The sequence below is a fragment of the Mixophyes fleayi genome, chromosome 4, assembly GCF_038048845.1.
Source record: "Mixophyes fleayi isolate aMixFle1 chromosome 4, aMixFle1.hap1, whole genome shotgun sequence".
NCBI lineage: Eukaryota > Metazoa > Chordata > Amphibia > Anura > Limnodynastidae > Mixophyes > Mixophyes fleayi.
This window is the reverse complement of record NC_134405.1, coordinates 316,592,148-316,616,922: the sequence shown is the minus strand read 5'-3', so window position 1 is coordinate 316,616,922 and position 24,775 is coordinate 316,592,148. Positions and strand designations below refer to the sequence as shown.

General features: G+C 41.3%; 1 protein-coding gene across 6 annotated transcripts in view; it reads right to left on the bottom strand.

Moving 5' to 3' along the window:
• The window catches only part of LARP1 (La ribonucleoprotein 1, translational regulator), a 37,616-nt gene extending 20,348 nt beyond the window's left edge, over positions 1-17,268 (bottom strand). For 3 of the 6 annotated variants that reach the window (XM_075210118.1, XM_075210117.1, XM_075210119.1), the window contains exons 1-2: positions 16,834-17,268; positions 180-241 (exon numbers count right to left, since the gene is read on the bottom strand). In XM_075210118.1, the coding sequence (XP_075066219.1) occupies positions 180-241; positions 16,834-17,068 (297 nt within the window). In that variant the 5' untranslated portion in view covers positions 17,069-17,268. Of the gene's footprint in view, positions 1-179; positions 242-7,419; positions 7,467-16,833 lie in introns of those variants that run through there. The other 3 variants (XM_075210120.1, XM_075210121.1, XM_075210123.1) reach the window with 2 other exon arrangements.
• Between the last annotated feature and the right edge of the window lie 7,507 nt (positions 17,269-24,775).

Genomic DNA, 24,775 nt, shown 5'->3' with positions numbered 1-24,775 from the left:
GCGCGCAAAAATGTGTTTAAGGTCTGATCCAAAGAGCACATTAAAATACATTGCACAAGTCTGGTACTTGGAGGAATCATTCTACAAACATTACATTCACAGCACAAAAAGCAGCACTGACAGCACAAGATCCACATATAACTACCACAGCAAACGTTTGTAGATTAACAAGACGGTACCTTGCTGCCCCGCCTTGGCCTAGGAATACCGGCTTTCACCACTTTGGCTGGAAGAGGAGGGTCTGTAAATAGATAAAAAAAAAAAAAAAACAACATTAGGACAATAAGGTCTTACCACTCAGATATTAGATGTGCTAGATAAAAAATAAAAATCGTCAGCATTTGTCATGCAAGAAACATATCAAGGACACTGCTGTGAAACTACCTGAGCGCGGACCAATTCTAGTCAGTATTACTGACTAGAATTGGCCCCAGCTGACTAGTCATTAGTGCGGCCCCAAATTTTATCTACCAAATCAAAAAAGACAGTGAAAATAAATGCTTAGCAAGTAAAATTGCTTTAGGGCAGTGGTTCCCACACTGTGCTCCCTGGGGTGCCGCGGCGATCTCACAGGGGTGCCTCAGCACAGGCCAGTGGTGAGCAAGACAGGTGACTTCTTGGTAATTATTTTGGCTTAGGGGTGCCTTGAAAAAAATTATAGGAGACCCTAAGCGTGCCTCAAACTGAGAAACTTTGGGTTCCACTGCTTTAGGGTGAAAAAAATAATGTTTTTAATATTAATCTTTAAATATTTCAGTTTTCTCACTTTATTATGCACAGTCACACAGGGGAGACAACCATTATGAGAATGCAAAACTAACCTACTAGTCTTCGTGACATCACTGCGACACAGAGCAGAACTGATGTCTATTTGTACAATTTCCCAAAATGGAGGGAACAGAGTCGCTTCAATGGAAAACTCTTAAGGCGTTGTAAAAAAAAACAGTTTGAATTTGGCCGTGGCGATACGATGCCCTTGCTGTTCACTATGCTGCGGACATGAGGGATTTTAGTCAGCTTATGGAAATTACTAAAGTTAGGACACCTGCAGACATATGCCGTCGCTGGGACTATTGCTACAAGTGGGTGTGCACCTTCCTCATTTATACAAGGTATTTACTAATGCAGAGATCTGTTGCCAGTCAGTCCCGCAATACATTTGATCTACCCCCACAACTGGGCTCACAATGAGGTCCATTACAAGCTATACGCACACTGACTGTGGTAAGCTCAGAACATCGGCACAATTAAGCTAAACGCCAAATTATGGCAGGCAAAGACCGCAGGATACGACAGGGTGGAGTATTGGGAACCTCTAAATTATTTACTCTGTTTTACAACCCTTACCCAATTTGTTTTGTTTCCCTAAACTGATCTGAAGTGGACAGCAGCAGACAACTCCTTCTAAATACATCTTGGTCAACTTATAGTAATTTGCACTTCTGAATACCTGCCAACTCTATAATGTAAAGAACGCCAGAGAAGTTCTTGAGCTTTCAGATCTATATATGTAAGGAAAGGGATTGTTCTTGTTTTACAAACAGGTGAAAATTCCACTTTGTTTTCACAGATTGTCAGCAGTTTAACAATTAATGGCAACCTGGCTTTGTCGTCAAAAGTTAAATATTAGCAAGGACTAAACTAGTAGCCTTATCCTACAATACCATTCTATACAAAAATATATGCGCTTGAATTCTCTTCGACTGTTAACTACGTCCCAAGTCAAATACCGGCTTGTCAAGTAAGCCCATCGTATTGTAGTTACCAAACAAATGTACCAGTGTGAGCAGTACCAACAAAATGAATGAGAAAGTAAAATAAAAAAAAAAGTGTGAGTTACCCCACACTTTAGATTAGCCATAGCTTGTTCTAAAGGAGTAACTGTGGCAGTACACGCAGGGTATAATCTTACAAATATTTGGCTTTCAAAACGACGCTCGCCCTGCAGATTCTGGCTGGCCATGTATCAGCAGCCTGCAGCATAAACGCAGGCAGACAATCATTGATAAGGTGTCCTTCACTTAAACATATGGGATTGGTTAGAGTGACGTGGCCTGCAGACAATCCACGGTGTGATAGTGCCAGGGGCGTGTCGGCAGCACACATGGCTGAAAGGAGCACTCAGCAGTATAGGAGGCCTGGCAGCCACTGTGCACTCTAGTGCTGAGGCTGCAAGAACGACAAACAAACATGCAGGCTCATTAAGGAACGCAACGGCATGCACGGGACACAACTGCTTTAAAAATCTAGCTCAGAGAGGCATAAATAAAGCAGGTCCAGCCCTTGTGATGTAACACGCTGACTTGTGACATTACTGCCATGCCCTGCAGCTAAAACATGGGGGAGAGCACCCTTATTAAAATATAATGAACAGAGCGTTTTACTCAAATGCAGCCACTCACGGCTATTACCAGATTTAATTAGAAAAACACTCAAACAATTGTGTCTTGCAACTTAACGCAGAAAAACAGCATTTTAAACCTGCAATTGTGTGGGGGCCGTTCAGTTCAGAAACTTCGTATATAATGACTGGTGTGGCGTCAAGTGCCAATCACCCGCCAGTGGGTTAGGACATGGTAAAGAGCGAATAACTGATCGAGCACATGGCTCCTATACAATATCTCAGTGGAACCCATGTCCTCAATGGAATGGGTGAGGTAGATTTCAAAAACATGTGGATAGTAAAAATGCCAAATTAGCACACATCAGACAGGGGAGAGAACAACCCCTTCAGTAAAAGGTTAATTACTCGCATTCAAGCTGCCCTGCAAAGCCGAAGCATAGAAGATAAGAGTGTAAACGAACGCATGTGACTTTTATCCAGGTGTACACCTGAGCAGCCACGGGCAGCGCAGAGTCACCTTTATCAAGGGAGACGTGTCTCAAACACACTGGACGCCGCTACAACCAAAACGGCTTTTTAAAGGGGGAAGCTATTTTAAGGTAGCTGAAAAAGTGACACTATTCTTATACAAGAAGAGTGACCATGAAAACCAACACCTGAGTCAACATAAGACCTCCCCCAGCTTAAAGAGAGAGAGAGAAAAAAAAAAAGCATAAGTAATAATCACTTTTTTTTTTTTTACTGAGTGAACGCTTTCTAGCTGTGACTTTGGTCAAGGTCTCGGCTATATTTAAGAAGAGATTAATGGAATTTCATGGTACAGATACACTGCCCCCTCCTGTGACAGCAGGTTACATGTAAACAGCTACATGGTAAACACTAGGCCTTGGAGAGATGAGATCTAGCAGCTACAGGTGACAAACTTGTGTTAGGAGACTCCAGGCCCCCTCTGCGGATACAGAACTTAAATACTCGCACAGCACACATTATACAGCAGAGGGAAATCTTTGTGGATCTTTATTAGTTCAATTAAAAATCATATACAGCCAACAGCAGCTTGGCTATCTATATAGCATAACAAAATGAGAAAAACATCCCATCAGCTTACTCATGTAAAATATTACATTCTGAAAACCAAGCACAATTAGATTGTTTTAATTAAATATAAAATTAATTTAAAGCTTTCTAGTTTATGTTCCAAACTAAAATAGAAGCTTATAGTGAAAATCCCATAATAAAAATTAAAGGCAATAGAGAAACCGCATAACTACTTTCTATCACAGACTGCCCTTATAGTACCCCTGTAACCTACACAAGGATAAGTTTTGCGACTGTACAGGCCTTGCCAACCTGTGGCTCACCAGGTGTTGTAAAACTACAAACCCCAGCATGCTTTGCCTGCTGATGGCTAGCAAGGCATGCTGGGACTTGTACTTTCACAACACCTGGTAAGCCACAGGTTGGCCAGGCCTAGGCAGACAATATTAATAAAGCGTAGTTCACTAGGAACCAGTCACATCACAGCTCCAAGTTAAATAATAGGCTGCATTTTTAGAAATATTAATTTTTCCTCACAAAAAGGCAGTTTCCCCAAGTTCGCAGACGTGTGCACTTTAAGCTTTCAAGATACTGCAGTCTGGTCAATCTATATACCCCAAGTGATCAATCTGCCAAATGGATTTCTCTGTCGGGCTAAAATATCTAGTCCGCCAAAGACCCCATTTGCATTGTGTCTTCAGCTAAAACGGAGTTTCACAACCCCCCCACACGCGCTTTTGAGGTTTGTGGAGACCCAATCGGATCCTAAAGATGGGGCACTCTGGACACTATATTGGGCTCATGCTGTAATCAGGTTTGTACAGCAGTATCACACCATCAGTGGGTAGAGGACTGTGTGGATACCAGTTATTCATAAAACAAAAGACCAAATCAGTTGACTAAAAATGCATTGAACAAAATATATACTTATTTTTAAGAAAAGTAATCAGTTTAAAATAAAAATATGGTAAACAACTCTGTTTAGTAAACAAAATTGTCTCAGACGCTCCAATGGAGGATGTCAAGATGTCCCTAGAAACAGGATCCTTTACCGTGAACAGTTCTACGCCAGACTATATACATATGTTCGTGATCTGGCACGCCAGCTGTAAGGCAAAGGGCACAGTACCAGAGTGGCAGATATTTTGAACATTGAACAAGTATTCGTGTGAATTAACCCCTCAGTTCACTAGGAACCAATGACGTAACTGAAGCTATCTGTTCAGCACCCCAAGCTGCCCCCAGGCAGGGCAGACAAAACATGAAAGGAGCCAGTCAGTGAGACTGATGCGAATGATTTCTCTGTACAGCGCTGCGGAATCAGTGGCACTATATAAATAAATGGTGATGATGATGATGATCTAGGGGCTGTTCTAAAATAGCCAGGAAAGATGTGCATCAACTTCCAGCAAAAAAAAAATCATCCCAAAAGGTTCTCTTTTATACACTGCTTCCTGCATAAGTGGTTCTGAAAACCTATTTCAAGGCAATCCAGAACAGGGCATGATTAGATCTCCTCACAGTCACGTGAAATAATAAGTAGCTTATGTCGATAGTTTAGATTAAGCCATTAATGCACTTTTCTTCCTGACAGAAAATCCAGAAAACATGCAGGGGGTTTATTTGCCAAACACTGCTGCAAAAGTAAAGAAACCCACAGCAACCAATATTGTGAAGTGTAGAGCAATGTGGACAATAATACGGGCAAATTCAGGGTTACTAAGGTTTGCTCTACCATCTATTAGCAATAAATACTCAATCAGGAAATGTCCAGGTGTGATTCCTCCTTCTGATAGTTGTAGTTCAACAAGAACAAGGGCAGCAGAGAGCTAAACATTTGCTATAACAGGAATAGGGAGCATTACATATCCTGGTGGGGGTGGTAAACACTAATTACAAGGAGACATGTTACAGGTAAAGACCAGGCACAGGAGAGAAGCTATTTGCGGTCGCTCCTGGCTTCGCATGACGACCTCTGCTAGCTGGGAAGAACAACGAATCCTCCATAGTATAGGAGGCAAAATATGCGTGCAGCGTGCCAAGCCAATCCCAGGGAGACAGCTCACTGCTCTCTCATCTGATAACGCTGCTTCTTGCTTGGTTATAAACCACGTGACCATCTTTCAGGTATAATACTAGTATCAAGATCACATTGCACCATTTCAAAATCAAGTTTAAAATTCTGAATTTAGTAATGTGAACTCCTAGAAAAATATAAAGGTTTAGATGAATATTAAATTGGGATTCAATTCAAAGTGAAGTCCAGTCAGTATTACAGCAAGTAAAACCTTCCACCTCTGAGGGGTGTCACATATTTCAAGACACGGAATTCAACACACAGCCATCGGGGTAAGTGCGGAACTCACGGTACCACCAAAAAATACCACGGTACAATTGCCAAAAAATGCTTTTAAGTTTATGTTTGTTCACTCAAAGAAGGGGAGGAGAATGAAAGCAGGCCTGTATAAATCCCAGGTGGGCAAAGTGAATAAAAAAAAATAAAATAAAAAATATAATGCCTGCTGGTACAGAACCCTTTGGAAGTCAATGCTATGGATGCACATCTACTTTTTTTTATTAAAATGCGCTGCTGGTTCTAAGATGTTACTGACTGGCTCTTGAGTTCTTCATTATCATGTCTATCCCTGGGTTAAAAAGACATTATATATTACTACTACTACTATATATTTAAATAGCAAGTCCATACATTATCAGACAAATATGTAAATCTCTCTATAACAAAACTTAAATGACATTCACATCACAACACACAATTACACGTTACTTCTTATCAATACATTCAGGATACAGCACATTACCCTAACACCTGTAGCTTCACACCCATGTACCCAGGATTCCGTATCATTGAAATGACTGTACTCCTGGGAATTAGCGCAGTGGAAATTTCGCACTTAAATTAAAAGTCTTTCAGAGAGAAAGCAAGACAATTACTAATCTAATCTTCAGGTACTTCAAAATACATGATATACAGAAGAATGGCATTGTCCTAATGTTTCTTCTAAAGTATTACATTATTAAGACTCATGTGCATGAAAAAACAAACAAATGACAATACCAAGAATACAAGAATCATAGCCAGTGGTGCACACAAGAGAAGGCTTAAAGGTACAGAAAAGCATACCCAAGATGGTTAATCACAAAGTATACCAATGCTGTAGCAATGTGTTTTGGATTGTATATTGACAATATAAACAGCTCACCACTAAAATGGTACAGAATGGTAATGGCAGCCGCTAGTGTGTGTATGATTGATTGATTTATATAATATTATATATATATATATATATATATATATATATATATATATATATATATATATATATATATATATGTGTTCTTCACAGAACACTTCAAATACATTTTATATTGTCAGTAATATGTAAGGCAGCTGTGATCGCCATTTCTATTTTGTTTTCACGCTAATTTCTAGATTATGTACTAACTTACTTTCCTTTATATTTAAATGTTGACGTTTCTTACGTACTAAAATTAAACACCTGAAAACAGTACAGTAAGCCAAGAAAACAAGCAACATATCAGTTGCAGCGATAACAAAAGGAATTATATCAGTGGGTTACAATACAGGGAGTAGAAACACCAAACACACAAAACGAACCTATTATATCATACTCCTATATATCTCAACCACACAATCCTGGACATAAAATTTAACTGCAACAAGAAACTGGTTTGTCTAAATAGAGAGAACAGACAACTGCAAAATTAAGTTTTTCCTGAACATACAAACCCCTAAAATCCCCCCCCCCCCTTTCTATCTACTTGTGGAGATTACAAAGCACCTCCTCTACAAACCCCACCCTACCATGACCGTCTGGCTCCAGGTCTTCATCAATGGAAAGCTCTGCACAGACCAAGATACAAGAGATTGTGCAAAGCAGCTTGGAAAGGTGTCGCTCCACCCCCCTCCTCCACCCCCACCCATTGGTTGAGCCACAATGTACTCTTGACTCCTGAAAATAAAACACACACATGCAGCAAAAACAAGGGAGCCTCACAGCTGGCAAAATCCATTGCCTGCGTCTCTGCAGCGTTACCCCACAGCAAACGTCCCCAGCCTGCTCCTCATTCCAGAAAGCCAGTAACTTAAGATTCCTCTAAGCTCAAAATACCCGTTACATCAGTCATATCCAGCCCTGTAATATGACCAGTTAATCCAGCACCAACAGCTCTACATAATCCTACCTTGCAGCGTTGGTTATTGCAGTGCACAAGTCCTGTTTAGTCGCCCAACCTGCCACTCCTGTACCGGTCCTGCCAATCACGTAGTGATTAGGAACCAGAGGGGCGGGATGCTCAGCTACACCCGTGATACTCTCAGCTGTGTAAATATGCCTGGGGCTCAACACACAAACCGCATTACTAATTTACTCCTTACTAATACAAACTATATCTGAAAACTCTAATGAGGGACAGCAATATATGGAAAGGTTCCTGTACCGGTCACCTACACACAGTGGAGGCAGCCATTTTATGGGCTGATCATGAAGCACCTCAGCGATGTCACAAGGGAATGGATAGGTTGTGCTCATGAATATTGTGTATAGGTCACAGGTTCCCTTTAAATAGTCATAATATGAGAACATTTTAGAAATCTGAAGTTTTTATTTTGTTTAAAGTTGACAGACATTTTGGCTTGTGGCTAGCATACAGGAAGCCTGGAGTGCACAGGAAACGCTGCACCCACTGAACAGACTACCTGAAAAGTTTATATTCACCCCAATACCTGAACGATAAAAATGGCTGCTACGTTCAGGCTTAAGAAGCTCCTCTTGTCCCAACAGTGAATGCATTGGAGAGCTTCGCCACGCCTCACCTTTCTACAGTCGCACAGTATGGGGGCATTCTGAGGTATAATGAAAAGATTTACACAGGGAAAGCAGGACGGGCACTGCAAGAACAAACCAGAACAAATAAACCCCAAAACACAGGACAACAATAGACGCATCAGCCACAGCACTCTCACTAGCGTGAACCATGTAACAGTACATAAAAGGAGCGTATGTGATCATTTCAGTGTTTTTAGGGTGCTTGTCCCGTACATTGAATTACAGGAGACAGTGTAAAGCTAGACAGTATAGGAGAGCCAGGCTCCCAACAACCTTATAAACTGAATGTAATTAAAGTGTACCAACTATTAATAGATATAAATGACCGATTAATATATTCCCTGCTCTCCTTTTATTTTGAGTTCAACAACATTTCAAAGCTACAACTAATCTGAGCGTCAAACACCAATAAGCATACCGAGAGGTCACAGGTTTATGGCAGGGTTACTTTTACATGTCACAGCTTTTCAGACGGAGGGTAACTTAACTTCCACCTCATACACCCAAGGACCATTGACAAGATAAGAAAGGCGACACATAAGGTAGAGTTAAAAAGATGTTAATTCTAGTTATACGGGACACTTTGGCTGAAAACACTGTAGTGTATATCCAGCCTATTATCCTATAAACGGCCCGATATTGCATTGGTGTATACACTGCAACGAATAATCGCCCCAAAGCACATTGTATCGTTCATATGATTGTTAAACTGAACTAAAAATCTGGTTCGGTAATGGAACGGACCTCCTTCCAATCCTGCAGAGTATGCACTCACAATCAGGATCTCCATAGAGTGAACAGTCACGATCTTTTCAGCCGATTGTTATGACAGATGAAGAGAACAGATCTGAAGGTAAATCTTGTAAAACATGCATAGTGTGTACACATGGATCGGCATGTCCCCCTCCACCCCCCCAGTTATTAGTAAACTAGTTCTAACACATCGGTCAATATTTTCTGTAGTGTGTACCCCATACTTACCTACTTCTGAGACCAGCTGTCCGGGAAGGGGTCCAGTCGATGGGGCGTGGCCACGCGTGGTGCGCTGTTAGGCTCCGCCCCTGTCAATCTTATGATATTATGGCCAATCGTAGCAGGGGCGGGGCCACTGTTAGCCCCGCCCCCCACCGTTTACAACAACAGGGAGATGCTGGTTCCGGGATTTTTGCCTGCTCTCTCGGGAGTCCGGGAGAACTCACAAAAATTTGTGAGTCTACCGGACATTCCGGGATAATAGGCAACTATGGTGTACCCAGCTTTAGACAAGTAAAGGAAAAAACAAACAAACTGGAGTTCGATTTTCAACACCAACCTTACTTGAACTTTTGCACACTCACTCACTGTAAGCAGTGTGTTGCCGCCTCGGTGCCAATTTGGAGACACGAGCAAGATAGGAGTTAGAGGACACCACTCTTTGCTTAAGCTTGGTCAGGCATATAAAAGATTAATGCTGCACTACTATCTACTAGGTAAAATGTAAGTAACCTCCTGCTCCCTGACCTGGCCAGAAGCTGCCCAATGCAGCAATTTTTTTCTTTCTGGAGGCTCCTCTGTCTCTTACCACAGTCCCTGTTTTAAAGGAGAAAGTGGAATGGACTTGCTGGTCCTGTATTACAGCTGCATGGAGTTGCCCTGGGCACCATCCAGGGTAGGGAGGAGAATTTTAATAATTATGCAGATTTGATTTAATAGGTCTTGCTAATTAAACATAATGGGCCAAACCTTTCAGTGCTGGTTTTAGACAAAGCCTACACAGCTAAACTGAAATGTCTTAAAGGATCGCTGGCCAAACACCCCCTCCCCCAACACCTAGGAAAAGATACTCACAAGCAACCTCCACCTAAACACACACACGGGCAATCCTCTACAAACACAACATGCAGAGCGGAATGTCTATGCCAGGCTCCAGCACAGACTGCCAATAAGATAGGGTGACACCTCGTCACGTTAGACACCATAGAGCACTGACAGAAAAGTGACACAATGACAGGTACATGTTGGGACAGAATGAACTTTGTTACCCCTGAAAACGAAAAGGGTGTACACAAACAAAAATATTGTTACTGTAACCATCAAGGCCCCATGAACCTTGCAGTGTCATAGGGATGAAAAGAACAACAAAACAAGACTCACAGACCAGTGAAACACAAGTCAGTCACCAGGGAGCAGCCACACTCTTCCCAACAAAAAAGAACATTATGGACCGTACCTCGCTGGTGTAAACGTTTCTTAGATTCCCCGTTTATAGTGCTATATTCATTGTTACGTGTTGTCATCTAGGCTCTGCTTCAAGGTTTTGTTTACGTGACATCAGTAAAGTGAAACGCTTTGAGATACAAATGGCTAAAACTACCGAGACCTCCTTATGGAAAGATCCAAAAATGGCACCAACTATACGTAACGGCAAATTACGTTCATATAAATCATAAAACTACAGTATATTGGTCATTTAAAAGTTACGTTATGTGGGCTGAACCAGTATCCATGTGAATGTAGCTTATTAAAGTACAAGTACACTGAAGCCAGAATGCACCGACTGTGTACCAATATAGTAACCTCTCCTGGACTGAGAGAGCATTACGGGTTTCTGGTAAATAGAGGAGCATTCTGAAATACCCATGGTGACATGGCCTCAACAGTACAAATTAGTATAAGATAGCACTGTCACAAACAAGCAACTACACCGGCTGTTGGTAATACCAGATGTCTAAAGTGGGTCAACCTACCGAGATGTATTAAAAATAAAAACGTGTTCGTTTCTCTAGGCAATTTAAAAGGAACAGAAAGGGTCAGAAGGGGCGCCTGCACCATTTTGCTGGATGAGAAGTGGAACAAATTTAAAACATCTCCCTAGTGATGTGTTCAAAAATGAAGTAAAAACTATAAAAACTGGCAGAGGTGGATGTGAAAATAATTTAAATATATCTACACAAACAAGAAAAAAAAATAAAAAAAAATGATTAGGGTCAACTTAAAATCCAGACGTATACTTACAGCAGCAGCCTGATTTGGGCCAGGCACCCAGATATAAAATGGTCCAATGCAAGATCCTCTTTCCTGCTTCCATGATCAATACTTATAGGCAGAGTCATTGAGGATGCCCATTCATACAAATGCAAAGTTCACAGAGAAGGGGGACTGTTAGTCATCTGGACACTTGCAAACCACAACTTGCTTTTTTTTTATATTGTTGCACTTAGCACAACAGATCATATAAGCGCTATGCACTTTGGGAGAGTGGCCTACAAAACAACAAAAGGCTATAATGGTCAGAATGGCAGAGTGACCGTTTACAATATCACTTCCGCCAGAACACAGGAAAGAATATCTTTTTTTGACTAGAGTACATGGCTGCAGTATTAATCTCTCATTTACACACATTCAGTAGCCACTTTTTTTTTGGGAGGGGGGGGGGGGGGGGGGTACAACTTTCTGGAACTTGGTAGGACCCACATTTGCTCCCTCAACAGCCGGAATTCTTCATGGCATGGGCTTAAAAAGTTGCTGGAAACCTCTTAGAGATTTCGGTCCACAGTGACCTGATAGCACCACAGAGTTGTTGGCTGCACATGCTGCGAATCACCCGTTTCACCACATCCCAAGGTGGATCCATGGATTCTGACCCTACCATCAGCAGAATAAGAGATTCAGACCAGGCAATGTTTTCCCCAACCATCAACTGTCCAGTTTTGGTGAGCATGTGCCCGCTGTAGCCTCAGCTGGCAGGAGTGGTCCCCGGAGGGGTCTTTTGCTGCTGTAGCCCATCCACTTCAAGGTTCGATGTGCTGTACATGTTGAGAGATGCTCTTCTCCATACAACTGGTGTAACTCATGGTTGAGTTATGGTCGCCTTATTGAACCAGTTTAGCCATTTTTCTCTGATCTTGCGTGTTAAGGCATATTCACCCACAGAACTGCCTCACTGGATGTCTTTTTTTTGTGCACAAAAATTCCAGCAGTTCCAGACAGACCACCCTGTCTGGCACCGACAGTTGCGTCACTCAGGTGACATTTCTTTCGCATTCTGGTGTTTGGTCTGAACAATAGCTGAACCTCTTGGCCATGCACTGAGTTACTGCCACGTGACTGGCTGATTAAATATTTGCATTAACGAGCAGGTATACCTATACAGTAACCCCAGAGAAAGAAGTCAATGCCTACAACTTTGCACAGTCGGAAGTCAGGACGGGATTAAGCAAATATAAGGTAAATCCAATCTTTATTGATTTCAAAGAGATATGCAAGAAATAAAAAGAGGCTTCAAACATCCATCGTGTTCTATGTGCAAACATTGAAAGTCCTAGGAAAAATGCCTGCATGGAGGAGCCCTGGGTCACTGGCAAGGGGGTGGGTTAGTGAAATATAAAGCGTAGGTAATAATGCAGCTCTAAACGTAAAACTGTAAAATTCTACATGCTGTCACTATATGGTAGCTCAGGTAAAAGGATACAGGAAGCTATTACAATTATGACTGGTGGTTTGGAAAATAAAGTGCGATGAATGAAATCGACATAAGCAGCATCTGAACTACCCTCAGTCTCAACTATACAGCAGATGTACGTGGCTGGAATGGAGGAGATTAAGTGCTTAACTGAACAAAACACATAAGCAGGGTTCCCACTATGTAAAGCACCTGTTAAGATTAGCTACTTTCTCCAACAGACAAGTCAGTTTTTCCTGCAAATAAGATGACCAGTAAATTTGACACCCTGAACATATTTGTTTCACATGCTAGGGACTCGCCTACAAGAAATGCCTTGATGTTGGCAGGTGATCTTATTCCAATATAGATATATTGTACACAAAAAATTCTCCTATTTATATATATGCAGACACAGCGATTTATATATTGTTTGTTTTAGAGCACCGGACAACATTTTCTTTTGTTCTCATGTATGTATATGCCTGCCTAAAGTTTATAGGTGTGTTGCCGAATTCGGGAAAACTCAACTGTTTCAAAGTGTCAGCAAATAGCTACTGTCGAATGTTTATCAGTTGAAGTAGACCTGAAATAAGTTTGCGCTAGCTACACCAGCGAGTTTTAGTCACATAACTGTGTGCAATAAATCACATGACAAATTAATTGATTTGTAACCAATGGCAACCACAGGTCATGAGATTTTTCTCATTTGGTTATTTGCACACTAAACAATGGCGGCACTAAAAATGTATAGCATTTGCCAATGAAAAAAAGAACCAGCAGTACCACCTTTCGTGGACATCGGTTGTTTACTTCTATTGACAAAAGCCTGTTTTTTTTAATGTAAATAAAAGAAAGGAGAAAGATCCATCAGGCAATCTACAAGTGTATTACGGGAATTGCTTCCACAAGTGTCATTTTGGTACATTAGTCGCTAGAGTGCGTGTAAACTGGTGCAAGACTGTGTAGCTTTGACACTTTTCCATTTTAAGTAGCGGTTATATCACCTGACAGAACATGGTCCAAAACACAGTCCTGTATTTGTATACAAGATCTTTAGTAGAACTACGGCAGGAATTTTAAAATGATGCACATGGGCCCTTACAGTGAAGAATGCAGACACAGGTTTCCTGCCAGCAATCCAACTGACAGACACTGCAGCATAAAACTTTTACCAGATCTTTGTTTTATATTAGTGAATGTTATAAGAATGCTATATATAATGCCACTTATATTTTACTTTTAGTGGTCCTTTAGCACAGAAGGAATTCAGCTGGGATTATATGTCAACCCCTTTGCGATCTGTTGGTGTGTTCTAACAAAACACCTTTTTAATGCTAATAAGAGACACATAACAAAAGTGCCCCACAAAAATGTTAATGTTCTTAGTAACCATTGTCTGTACAAACTACTGGACTCCACCTACACCTCAAACACACAGAAGTGCCCCCAGATGTGGCTGCTTTAAATGCAGAGGCCTCCCTTTACTTCCTTCCCCAAAGTGAAAGTTATTACCGGAGGGTGCAAGACAAAAAAGCCAAACAAGGCAGAACAAGTGGCAAGAGTCACACTATGCTCAGACCCTAATAAATGTAAGTCCCTTTGATAGTAACATCACATAAATGAGAATGCTTGTATCATGTTCGCACAGGGTGGAGCTGCATATATCACATGATGTTTTATTTTGCTTGATAAGGAGATGCATTCTCAGATGCTACATTAAACCCAAATGTATTTGCTAAAACTGTATCAGGCTATGGATGACAAGCCCAAGCTATCAAGTTTCTACAAACAGGACTAGAAAAACTTCAATATCTTGAGCAACTTCAGATGCAGCTTTTCCCAGAAATGTCAACCAACCAGTAAAGGGACAGGAATTATGGGAGATTTAACTACTCAGCAGCCGGTGGACTGTGTATAGCATATCTTACTAATAAACTGGTTCTATTTAGATATTGACAACCAATGTGATGCTGCACTGCAAGCAAAAACAGGATTCACAATGCAATGATACAAAACTGGTGTAAAGGATGAAACCAGCAGTCAGAACTGGTCACCTGATTACACTGTCTTTTGTTTAAAGGTACAGGCTGGTTAATACTACACTGCAGAGGAAGGTGAATGTGTTTGTGAAATTTAACAGTTACACACCTTGCAATATTTTAGCATATGCAAGCCAAACATACCTTAGCAACTATCTATCCAGGAAAATTATTAAAAATAAAAAAAGATATACTCATGCAAAAACTACATTAAACCTCCTAGCCAAAGCAGGCAAGTTTGGTATACACAAGAGTCCAAAACATTACTACATAAGCTAGTAAAATGCAAGCAACATAATCATACAAATAAACAGAACAATTTTGATGGAGCACAAACAGCTCTATATTGTTTGCAAACAAACCTACTTCAGAACTTAACTATAAAAAAAAATCTGCTTATCAAGATAAATTCTCTTTCTAAGTAACAATCTAATAGTAAATATGGGTATATCATTAACTTAGTTGAACATTTAATCACCTTCAATATTTGCATTTGAGAAGTGGCAGATCAACTAATAATGTGGCCAACAAATTTCAGAAGCATTGTCAAGCCATAAAGAAATAAGAATATACTGAATAACCTATATATATCAGAACACCTAGGACGCTAAGCAATCAGACACTACTTTCAAGTGGACAGCATGTGTTACAGGGAGATACTAAAACTACTCAGCACATGTTCAGTCCCAGAGAGCAGCAGTCTTACATACTGACTCCCCAGATCCACATACATATAAAGATTTATGCCCAACTGCTCTCATCCAGGTCGCACTGCCACTTATAGTTTGAGTGTGGCAGCCAGAACTATTTTTATCAGCACAGAGAGGGACGAGCACTGCAGGCCCAGACAGTGCCAGCGAAGCATGGGAGACTCGCCAAGGCCTAATCAACCCCGTGGCGCTGCATGCTCCCTAGTTAGAAGGTAGGGGGGGGGGGGGGGTAGCATTTAGGGCAGTTACTAGCTCTTAGTCGGGCACAAGCCACATTAAGACATCGCCAAAGAGCATTCGATGGACTTCGTTGAACTCACATGGCTTAAAGGAAACTCGAACTAGGAGGGGGGAAGTGTCAGTGATTAATGTATTCAACATAACTGCACGTATCTTATATGGAGACAATGTAACAAGTTCCCTTGCAGCCGGTCACAGGGATGAATAGCTGCTGGAACGTGTACAAGGGGTGCAGAAAGGCGCTCAGGCCTAGGGAAAGAAACCCACGTTGCCTGTCTGCATGGGGAATGCTGGGTAGCATGGGTGGGCGGGGCCAGCCAGAAGAACGTTGGACCGTGAACGTTCTAAAATGGAACGTTGGACTTGTACTGTTCATTAACCCCTCAGAAGCCAGTCACTGCATCGCAGCAACACTAACACCCCCTCCCACCTGCCCACATCGCATCATGCAATGCATGGGCACACATGAGATCCATGGGTGCTGGTGTGGAGCCACTGATCCTCCACCCACTAGGCCAGACTGCAGTGTCATCAAAGGGTGTACTAGGCAATGGACACCCCACCCCCCTCCCCCTTGTGTCACCGCCCCCATCTCTCTCCTGTGTCACAAGCCTAGTAGGGGGTTCAAGCAGGTGACCTTAGAAACACCCCTAAATCAATACAAGCCATGGGACAACCACTGGATAGATAGTCCCTAAAACCACCAGCACATTAGCAACCACATGGTGCTTGTAACACATCCATAATACAAGAGACACTCCCAACACCGCCCGCAGACACCCATAGTCCAGAGATCAGAAATTAGAGGCTTTATTATAGCATGATAGTCAAAGAGCAATAACCCCATCTCCAGTTACTCCTCACCCCAATAAACAAGCCCCTACTTCTAAATGCCACAAGACTCCAGGATTAGGAATATAGTCAGCACCTTATGGAGCGAGCGACATATCTGAATGTGGAGTCAGCCATGCAAGTAGCACTTTCAGACTGATGGTAAAAACACCCCCACCCCCCAGATCCATTACAAGTGAGCACAGAAACACCACCCCTGTCTCTCGCTGAACGCAGACTGGGGGGTGACCAGAGCTGGAATCTAGGAGCCAGCCGTGCAAACCGAGAACACGGCGGCTCTAATAAGGGTGAACCGATGACCTGGTGGTGCTGCACTTACCTGCCGAGAGCTGCCCATTAACCGGCCCTCCGTGGCCACCGCTCGCCTTGATCCAGGGGTTCACCTTGGGCGGAGGAGCCTCTACAAACTCCCTCCGCCCTTCCTCGCCCTCCTGTCCCAGCTCCTGCTTGCCTCCCTCCGGCCGCCTCTCCTCCACGTCGTTATCCGCTGGCGGCGACTGCTGCTGCTGCAGGGGCGGCGGTGGCAAGAGCGGAGCCTCTACCTGAGTCGCCATGTCCCCCACCACCACCCGGGCGGGGATGAGGTGTCAGACTCCCGGGGTTCCCTCTCCTCGCAGGGTGCACGCAGAGGCGGACAAGGCGCACTGTGCGGCGGGCGTTAAATAATCAATCACCGGGCGGCCTCCAGAAGTCACCGCTGCAATATGGAAGCCAAGGAAGACCACGCGATGGGACTGTGCGGGAGCGCGCTCTGAGCTACGCCGACGTGCGCGCTCCCGGCTGGCGGAGGGGGGGTGGTGGAGAGCGAGGGGGGGGACGGGCATGTGTGGTGAGGGTCAGCTGGAGCTCCATTCATTACACCAGGGGGACGTTACTTTCCTCTACACACAATTATCAGCCTCTCACCCAGGTCCCAGTCCTCAGGAGTATTTGACTGCAAGGCTGGTTATCATGCTGGGACTTCTGGTTCCACAACAGCTGAAAAGCCACAGGTTCCCTAATTATACTTCAATTTATATACATATTTATTAACAATGAATGTGCACTAAGTCTTGAATGACTATGTTCTATTTCAGTAGGTTATTTAAAAAAAACAACCAAAAAAACAGAATTTGGCTTTAAGTGTTCCCCCCAGTATTAAGCTGGGTACACACTGCAGAAATTTCAACCAACTTTTTATGCCGAGCGATTTTACATGCGATCGATGGTCCGATCCCTCGGTCCATGGACTGCATACACACTGGCCTTGTTTAGGACGATAAAGGGAAGAGCGGACGTCCCTTTAGCGACTTTTTACAGCCATGTTGTCGTGAGCAATGACTGTAATTTCGTACTCACTGTTGTGGATCGGTCGGAAGTTTATACACACTACACAGCGGAAACGAGATTGTAACGAAAATATTAAACGGTACGACCAACCAAATGAGGCGACAATCGTCCATTTGGGCAGACTTTCGACCATCGTGTCACTGCACACACTGACCCAGATGGGGAGGTCCAAGTGGCAACTGCAGGGGGCATGGTGATAGGATTCATGTCAACCAAGCCCCGCCCTGTGTCTCCATGCCATTGCATAAAATGCATTATCATGGCCCCGCCCACTTCCCAGGGAAGACTCATTGAAAATGGGGAGTCCCCCGAACATTCCAGGAGAGTAAAAAAGTATGACCCAAATACACAGACGTGGGTGTGACTTTAGCATTGGCACAAAAATTTATAACACTACTAGTAAATTTATTACAAAAAAATCAGTTGTTTTAAAGAAAACACTTAGATTAATATTCATCATTGATGCAACTAGCTTTTGTATCCAACTGTGAGTCTATATGGTAATGCATAACTTTGAAACATGTAACAGTCTTAGAAATAAGACTATTAGTCACACATATATTTAGGACCCATGGGTGTGCCTGGTCATTCCGCTGCCTGAGGCAGCAACCAAAAGGCTCCGTTCTCATACCTTATACAATCTACCTTAAAGTTTTTTGTTATATAAGTTGTATGCACTATAACAGACTGCTATTGCAAGTATTAAGCATTATTACACAGGCCAGCATTCTTAGACATGCCCTTAACTTTTTTTTTGTACTAAGAACATTGACATTTTTTTAAACAAATGGTCTTCATTTTGCTGTCCCCAAAAACCTGCTGCCCAAAAGAGCTTTCTCAGGTTGTCTCATTATAGGCACAAACCTCTGAGAATACCGGGCATTGTAAATTGGAATAGGTGCTTTTCAGAAAATAAGAAGCTTAATGTATTCTCTAGCTGGTGCATAATTCAAACTCTTCAGTACGTTTTCAGATTCCAAGTACCAAGTATTGCTGAGTAGTCATTTTTGCCTTTGGCTGTTAGTGCTGGAGCAGACTTAGAGAAAGCAGGTGGTTTTGCTTCTGATGGTGTCTTGGTTCCCTAATGAAGCAAGGCCATGTAGCATCATAACCAGTGAGTTTATGAAAACTTTTTTGGTGCGCGGTGTGGTCACTAAGCACAAACAGTTGTGATCCAGTGCCCCAATCTGTGAAGTGACTGCTTAATGAGCCCCCAGAGTTATAGTGCTTACTGTTACTTGTACTGTGCTGTTTCACCTTGTACTGTGCCATTGTTTGTCCTTGTACGGCGCTACGGATAATTTGTGGCGCCCTATAAATAAAAATTAATAATAATAATAATAATAATAATTAATGACATACTCTTAAAGAGTCAAGTGCAGTGAACATTCTGTTCTTAGCTACTAATGGAATATCCAAAGTGCATATTAAACTAGAAGTAAACCTATTTCAGCTTGATTGGCATAAAGCTAAAAATAAAACCTTCTGATTGTATTATAGGAAAAATGTCAATCAATATTCCTTAAATAACATGGGCCTAACATCTTTAATCTTTAATGTCAAGCAAACAATATGTAATTTTTCATTATAATTTATCCACTGGGAGGCGCTATTTTATTGTAGTCTATAAGTTATTATTTTTAACTTACCAGCAATTGCTAAGGCAGCCTGCACCAATTTTAATAATTGTTAATATGCCGATCAATACATATATAATAACTTAGGAACAGATGTTATAATGTATATGTACTGAAAAAAGACAACTAGCCCTTTTTACATATAGAGTTGTTTAAAAGAAACATATACTGAATTCCAAGTAGAGAAGGCAGTTTGGAATATGTTGAATTTTGGGGGTCACAAACAGATTTGCTGATACATCAGTGTCTTGGGCAAAGGTTTGGTGACTTAGTGGTTAGCAGGACGGTGGCTTAGTAGTTAGCACTTCTGCCTCACAGTGCTGGGGTCATGAGTTTGATTCCCGACCATGGCCTTATGTGTGTGGAATTTGTATGTTCTCCCTGTGTTTGGTGTGTGGGTTTCCTCCGGGTGCTCCGGTTTCCTCCCACACTCCAAAAACATACTGGTGGTTAATTGGCTGCTATCAAATTGACCCTAGTGTGTGTATCTGACTGTGTATGTTAGGGAATTTAGACTGTAAGCTCCAAAGGAGCAGGGACTGATGTGAGTCACAAATTTTCTATGCACAGCGCTGTAGAATTACTGGCACTATATAACTAAATGATGACGTGTAGGAACCAATATTGTTGCAACATTTTTTCTGTATTGAAAGGCAAGTGTTCAAACATGATTGAAATATGTTTGGTATCTTATTCTATAAAGAGGTGTCCAAACTCAGTACTCAAGGGCTACCAACAGTTCATGTTTTCAGGATTTCTTTCTGTAGAAACAGGTGGGATAATTACTGACCCAGCCAAATAGATTAACTCACCTGTGCATGATTAAAGAAATCCTGAAAATATGAACTGTTAGTAGCCCTTGAGGACTGAACTTGGACACCTCTGTTCTATAATAACAAAATAAATTTAAACCATTGAGACTATTTAATAAAGAGAAATTATTGTCAAATAATTAGTTGTACATAAAGTCTCAAAATCCAATCTTGAAAAATGTTACCTCATCAATATGTTGTGTTGGTTTGTGTGTCTTTTGTTTTGTACACTGCACCCGTACACAAACAGTTCAAAGGCTTCCCTAAAGCTAGGTACACACTACACGGTTTTCGTCCAATAATCGGCCGCTCGTTCAAAAGTCGGGTCAGTGTGTACAGTGACACGATGGTCGAAAGTCTGCCCAAATGGACGATTGTCCCTTCATTTGGTTGGTCGTACCGTTTAATATTTTCATTCCAATCTCGTTTCCGTTGTGTAGTGTGTATAAACTTCCGACCGATGTGTACGAAATTGCAATCATTGCTCACTACAACATGGCTGTTAAAAGTCGCTAAAGGGACGTCCGCTCTTCCCTTTATCGTCCTAAACAAGGCTAGTGTGTATGCAGTCCATGGACCGAGCGATCGGACCATCGATCGCATGTAAAATGGCTCGGCATAAAAAGTTGGTCAAAATTTCTGTAGTGTGTACCCAGCTTAAGTGGGGGATGTTTTTGGTGATAAGGAGATTGACAATGTTCCTGTTTCCTGATCACAGCAAGTTGTTCAAATACCCAAAGTTGATGATGATGATGATGAAAAAGAAGAATGTTGGTGTTATGCAATTAACAATAAATAACAAGGTCAGCAGAATTGTTAACTATACAAAAACTAAAATAAATAAGTAATGTAAACTAGGATACCTTAACATGACAGGACTGAAAGCTATCACTCACAGAGATTACAAAGGCCACAAGAGAGGACAAGTGTTACATTGTGGTGCACAAATACTAAGGAGTCTAAAGTTTATTACATATAATTTACAGTAATTTATAAAAACACAACTTTATTTCTCTTTATTAAAAAATGGACTTATATTATCTCTATGAAGATAGTGTTTCAGCGAATTAATTAAAATCTGTAAAGTGTAGTGAGCTAAAAGCCATACTTTGGGTGTAAACTCATTATTATAATATTTATCTAAATAGTATGTTGTTATATGTCCTCAAGATAGAAATCACTGTGGGCTAATTATAGTTGTAATTGGATCCTTTGTAATTATTCATTAAAGAGCTGTTAATTATGCTCTGGGATCATGAAGTTGTTGGATAGTTGTGGATATTTGATTAGTGTTTGGCAGATTGCTGCCAAATTAGACTGGACTAACAGGTTGCATAGCACCAATAGGGGAGCTGTGAATTGCGCTCACCTACTTTTAGATTAAATGATAATTTTTAGTTTTCTCATAATGTTCTACATAATGGTCTCTGGTCTCTCTATGGATTATCTGTTTCTCGAGTCACTGGGTTCTGAGTAGTTTTAATAGACTAACTATTCCTTGCAGATTATGCCACTTTCTAATTCTATGCTAAATGTGGCTATCAATGATAGAAATACCTAAGATTGAGGTGAGTAAGCTATCTCACATGGATAGCAAATCGCCAAAGGAAACAAATAGTAACACACTAACTATCCCTCATGGATCTAAGCTGCATTGTAATCCTACACTGTTGTTATATACTTTGACTCATGTAACATGTAGATTAGTGGTCTAATTCACTTTTAATATATAAAATGAGGACATGAGATCCACAGGACATACACCGATGCGCGTTTCGCAGGTATGTGTGTTTTTTTTTTTTGCCTTGACAAAGCATAAAACAGTGAAACGCGTGTTGGCATAATAAGAATGCTTCATAGAAAAGAGAAGGAGAGTAATCTAAAAAAAGAGGGGGGGGGCTGTGGAAAATGGAAATGGGGGAGTGCCTGCAGAGAACGGGGGTGGGGGGGGGGGGTGGCTGTAGAGAACTGGGGGAGAGAAGTGTCTGCAGAAAACAGTGGGGGAAAGGGCTGGAGGAAAATGGGGGGGGAATTGTAGTGGGGGCTGGAAAGAGAAGGGGGAGAAGTGACTGGATAAAATGTTTGTGGGGGGGTGGCTGGAGAGAACAGGGGGGAGAAGAGGTGGATTGAGTGAACGGGGTGGGGGATTCAGGGGGCTGGGGGTTGGAGAGAAGGGGGACTTTCTTTGTGGTACTTAAATATATGGTACATAAATACTATAAAACAAAATAAGTGATTAAATATAATTGTAAAAAATCAATCGGCATTCAAAAGGGGATGATGTCTTTATTAGCAATTATAGTTTCAATTGAATTTGGGAGAAATGTGTAGGCTATTAATTTGAAGACTTGTAGAAGGCTAGGCACGCCCCCACTGTAAGATGGCCACGCCTCCCTGGCAGCATCTACTCCCACCAAGATCCACAACAGGGGAAGGCATGGGGAGGGGTTTGCAGTATTTCCTCTTGCCCAGGGCTCTAAAACATCTAATTACGTCTCTGATAATAAGATTACTCCCAAAGTACAGCTTTTAACTCACTAGACTTTACAGATTTTAATGAATTCGCTGAAATACTGTCGTCATTGAGACAATATAAGTCCATATTTTAATAAAGAGAAATAAAGTTGTGTGTTTTTAAATTATTGTAAATTCTATGTAATAAAATGTAGACCCTTTAGTATTTAGCACACCACAATGTTCTGTCTTCTATTTTTGTGAATTTAAATTGTTTCAAGTGGTAGCACCTCCCCATGACTATAAATATGTTTAAAATAAACTGATAGGATGTAACCAATATTATAGAATTTTAGATCTTGGAGGTAACATTTTTTCAAAATTAAAATAAATAAATGACATTCATCGATAGATCTAGTGCAGCGATCTTTGTTTGATTATTCACAGAGATCATTCAGAATGATTAAGCATTTTTATAGGCACCAAAACTCAAGCTGGGATAGCATCCAGTCTTGGCTTGTTAAGCATGGAGTCTAGTTTATGTCTAAATAATTAAGTATAACTCTGCATGTTAGTTGCTTGTTGTGTCTCAAAATAATTCTGTATTACAAACTAATAAAACAGATTTTGTGCAACAAAGTTAATTTCTTGTACTACAAAATAGACTTTCTGCTACAAAATAAACATTAGGTGCTACAAAGACATTTTGCACTACAAATAAATCCATGCACTTACAGAATTGCTTTTGAATCACAAAATAAATGTTGTAAGTTACAAAATTATTTTTGTGCCAAAGAATCACTTATGTCACAAAATAGCTTTGTACTAGATAACAATAGTTGTGTGCTACAAAATTGTGCTTTTTTTGCTGATATAATCTTTTTTGCCACGAATTAGAATCACAAATTGTGCTTGTTTGGGGTAATGAACTAGACTGAAAACTCTGGACTAACCACAATTGTGCATTATCACCAGATAATATTTACGATTATAGCATACAGATAATATCTTATTGTGGGCAGAGCTAGATTTCTGGAAAAGCCACATAGGCACGAGACTTAGAATTGTAATCTCCCCAGCATAAAAAGAAAAACAAAAAACAATAATCATTGAAGTCATTATTACTAATAAAATACTCTTATTTCGTACTCTGCTCTTATACAGATGATATGTGATATGTGGCCAGGGCTATAGATCTTTATGATGCAGAGAAGACAAACAGGGAAACAAAAGTTTCCCTATAGATGATTATAAGACACAGTAACCACCATGCACTTTTTATGCTTGCTGCACGTCTGTTGTTCATTTGCATTACTATGTAACTTATTCTCCTTAAGTTTCAAAACCGAGTATATATGCACGTGCTGCATGGCTACAGCTTATAGGCATACAGCAAAACTGACAGATGACAAACTGGGCTACTGGCATACTGAGAAAATCCTTGTGGGGCCCCGGGGGCCAACTCACTACAATGATAGAGGGGGAGATCCGTGAGGAACCGTGACTCTAGTGATTGGTCAGAGTGTGGAAAAGTCACTCTATATTGGTTAGGAGTGGTGAGGTCTCTCCACTGTCTATGTCTACCTCTCCCTCTGTGACTTCTCTATATCCCCCTTTTCCTGTCTTTGCCCATCTTTTATCTCCTCTGAACCCACTCGGGAGTGTCTTGTATATGTATCCCTATCCAATGTATTCTCTGTCTGTACCCACACCTTCTCTGTTTCTTTTCTGTCCTCTTCTTCTCCTCTTTGTATAGTGTATGCATCATTTATGCTGCTCTTGTTTATACCCCGCCCTGCTTTTGGTTACTTAATCTAGGTGCCTTCTCTTCCATATGTCGTCTATGTAGTTTCTTCCTACTGTGTCTTGTCTGTGTATCCTCTCCAGAGCCGTATATTAGAATTCTAGTGCCCTGGGCGAGAAAGGCAAATGCTGCCCCCCTAGCCCTCAATTTTAACCAAATTAACCTAAAATATTCCTAAATTGCGCACAGCCCTAGTTACGGCCCTGATCCTCTCCCCTTCTCATG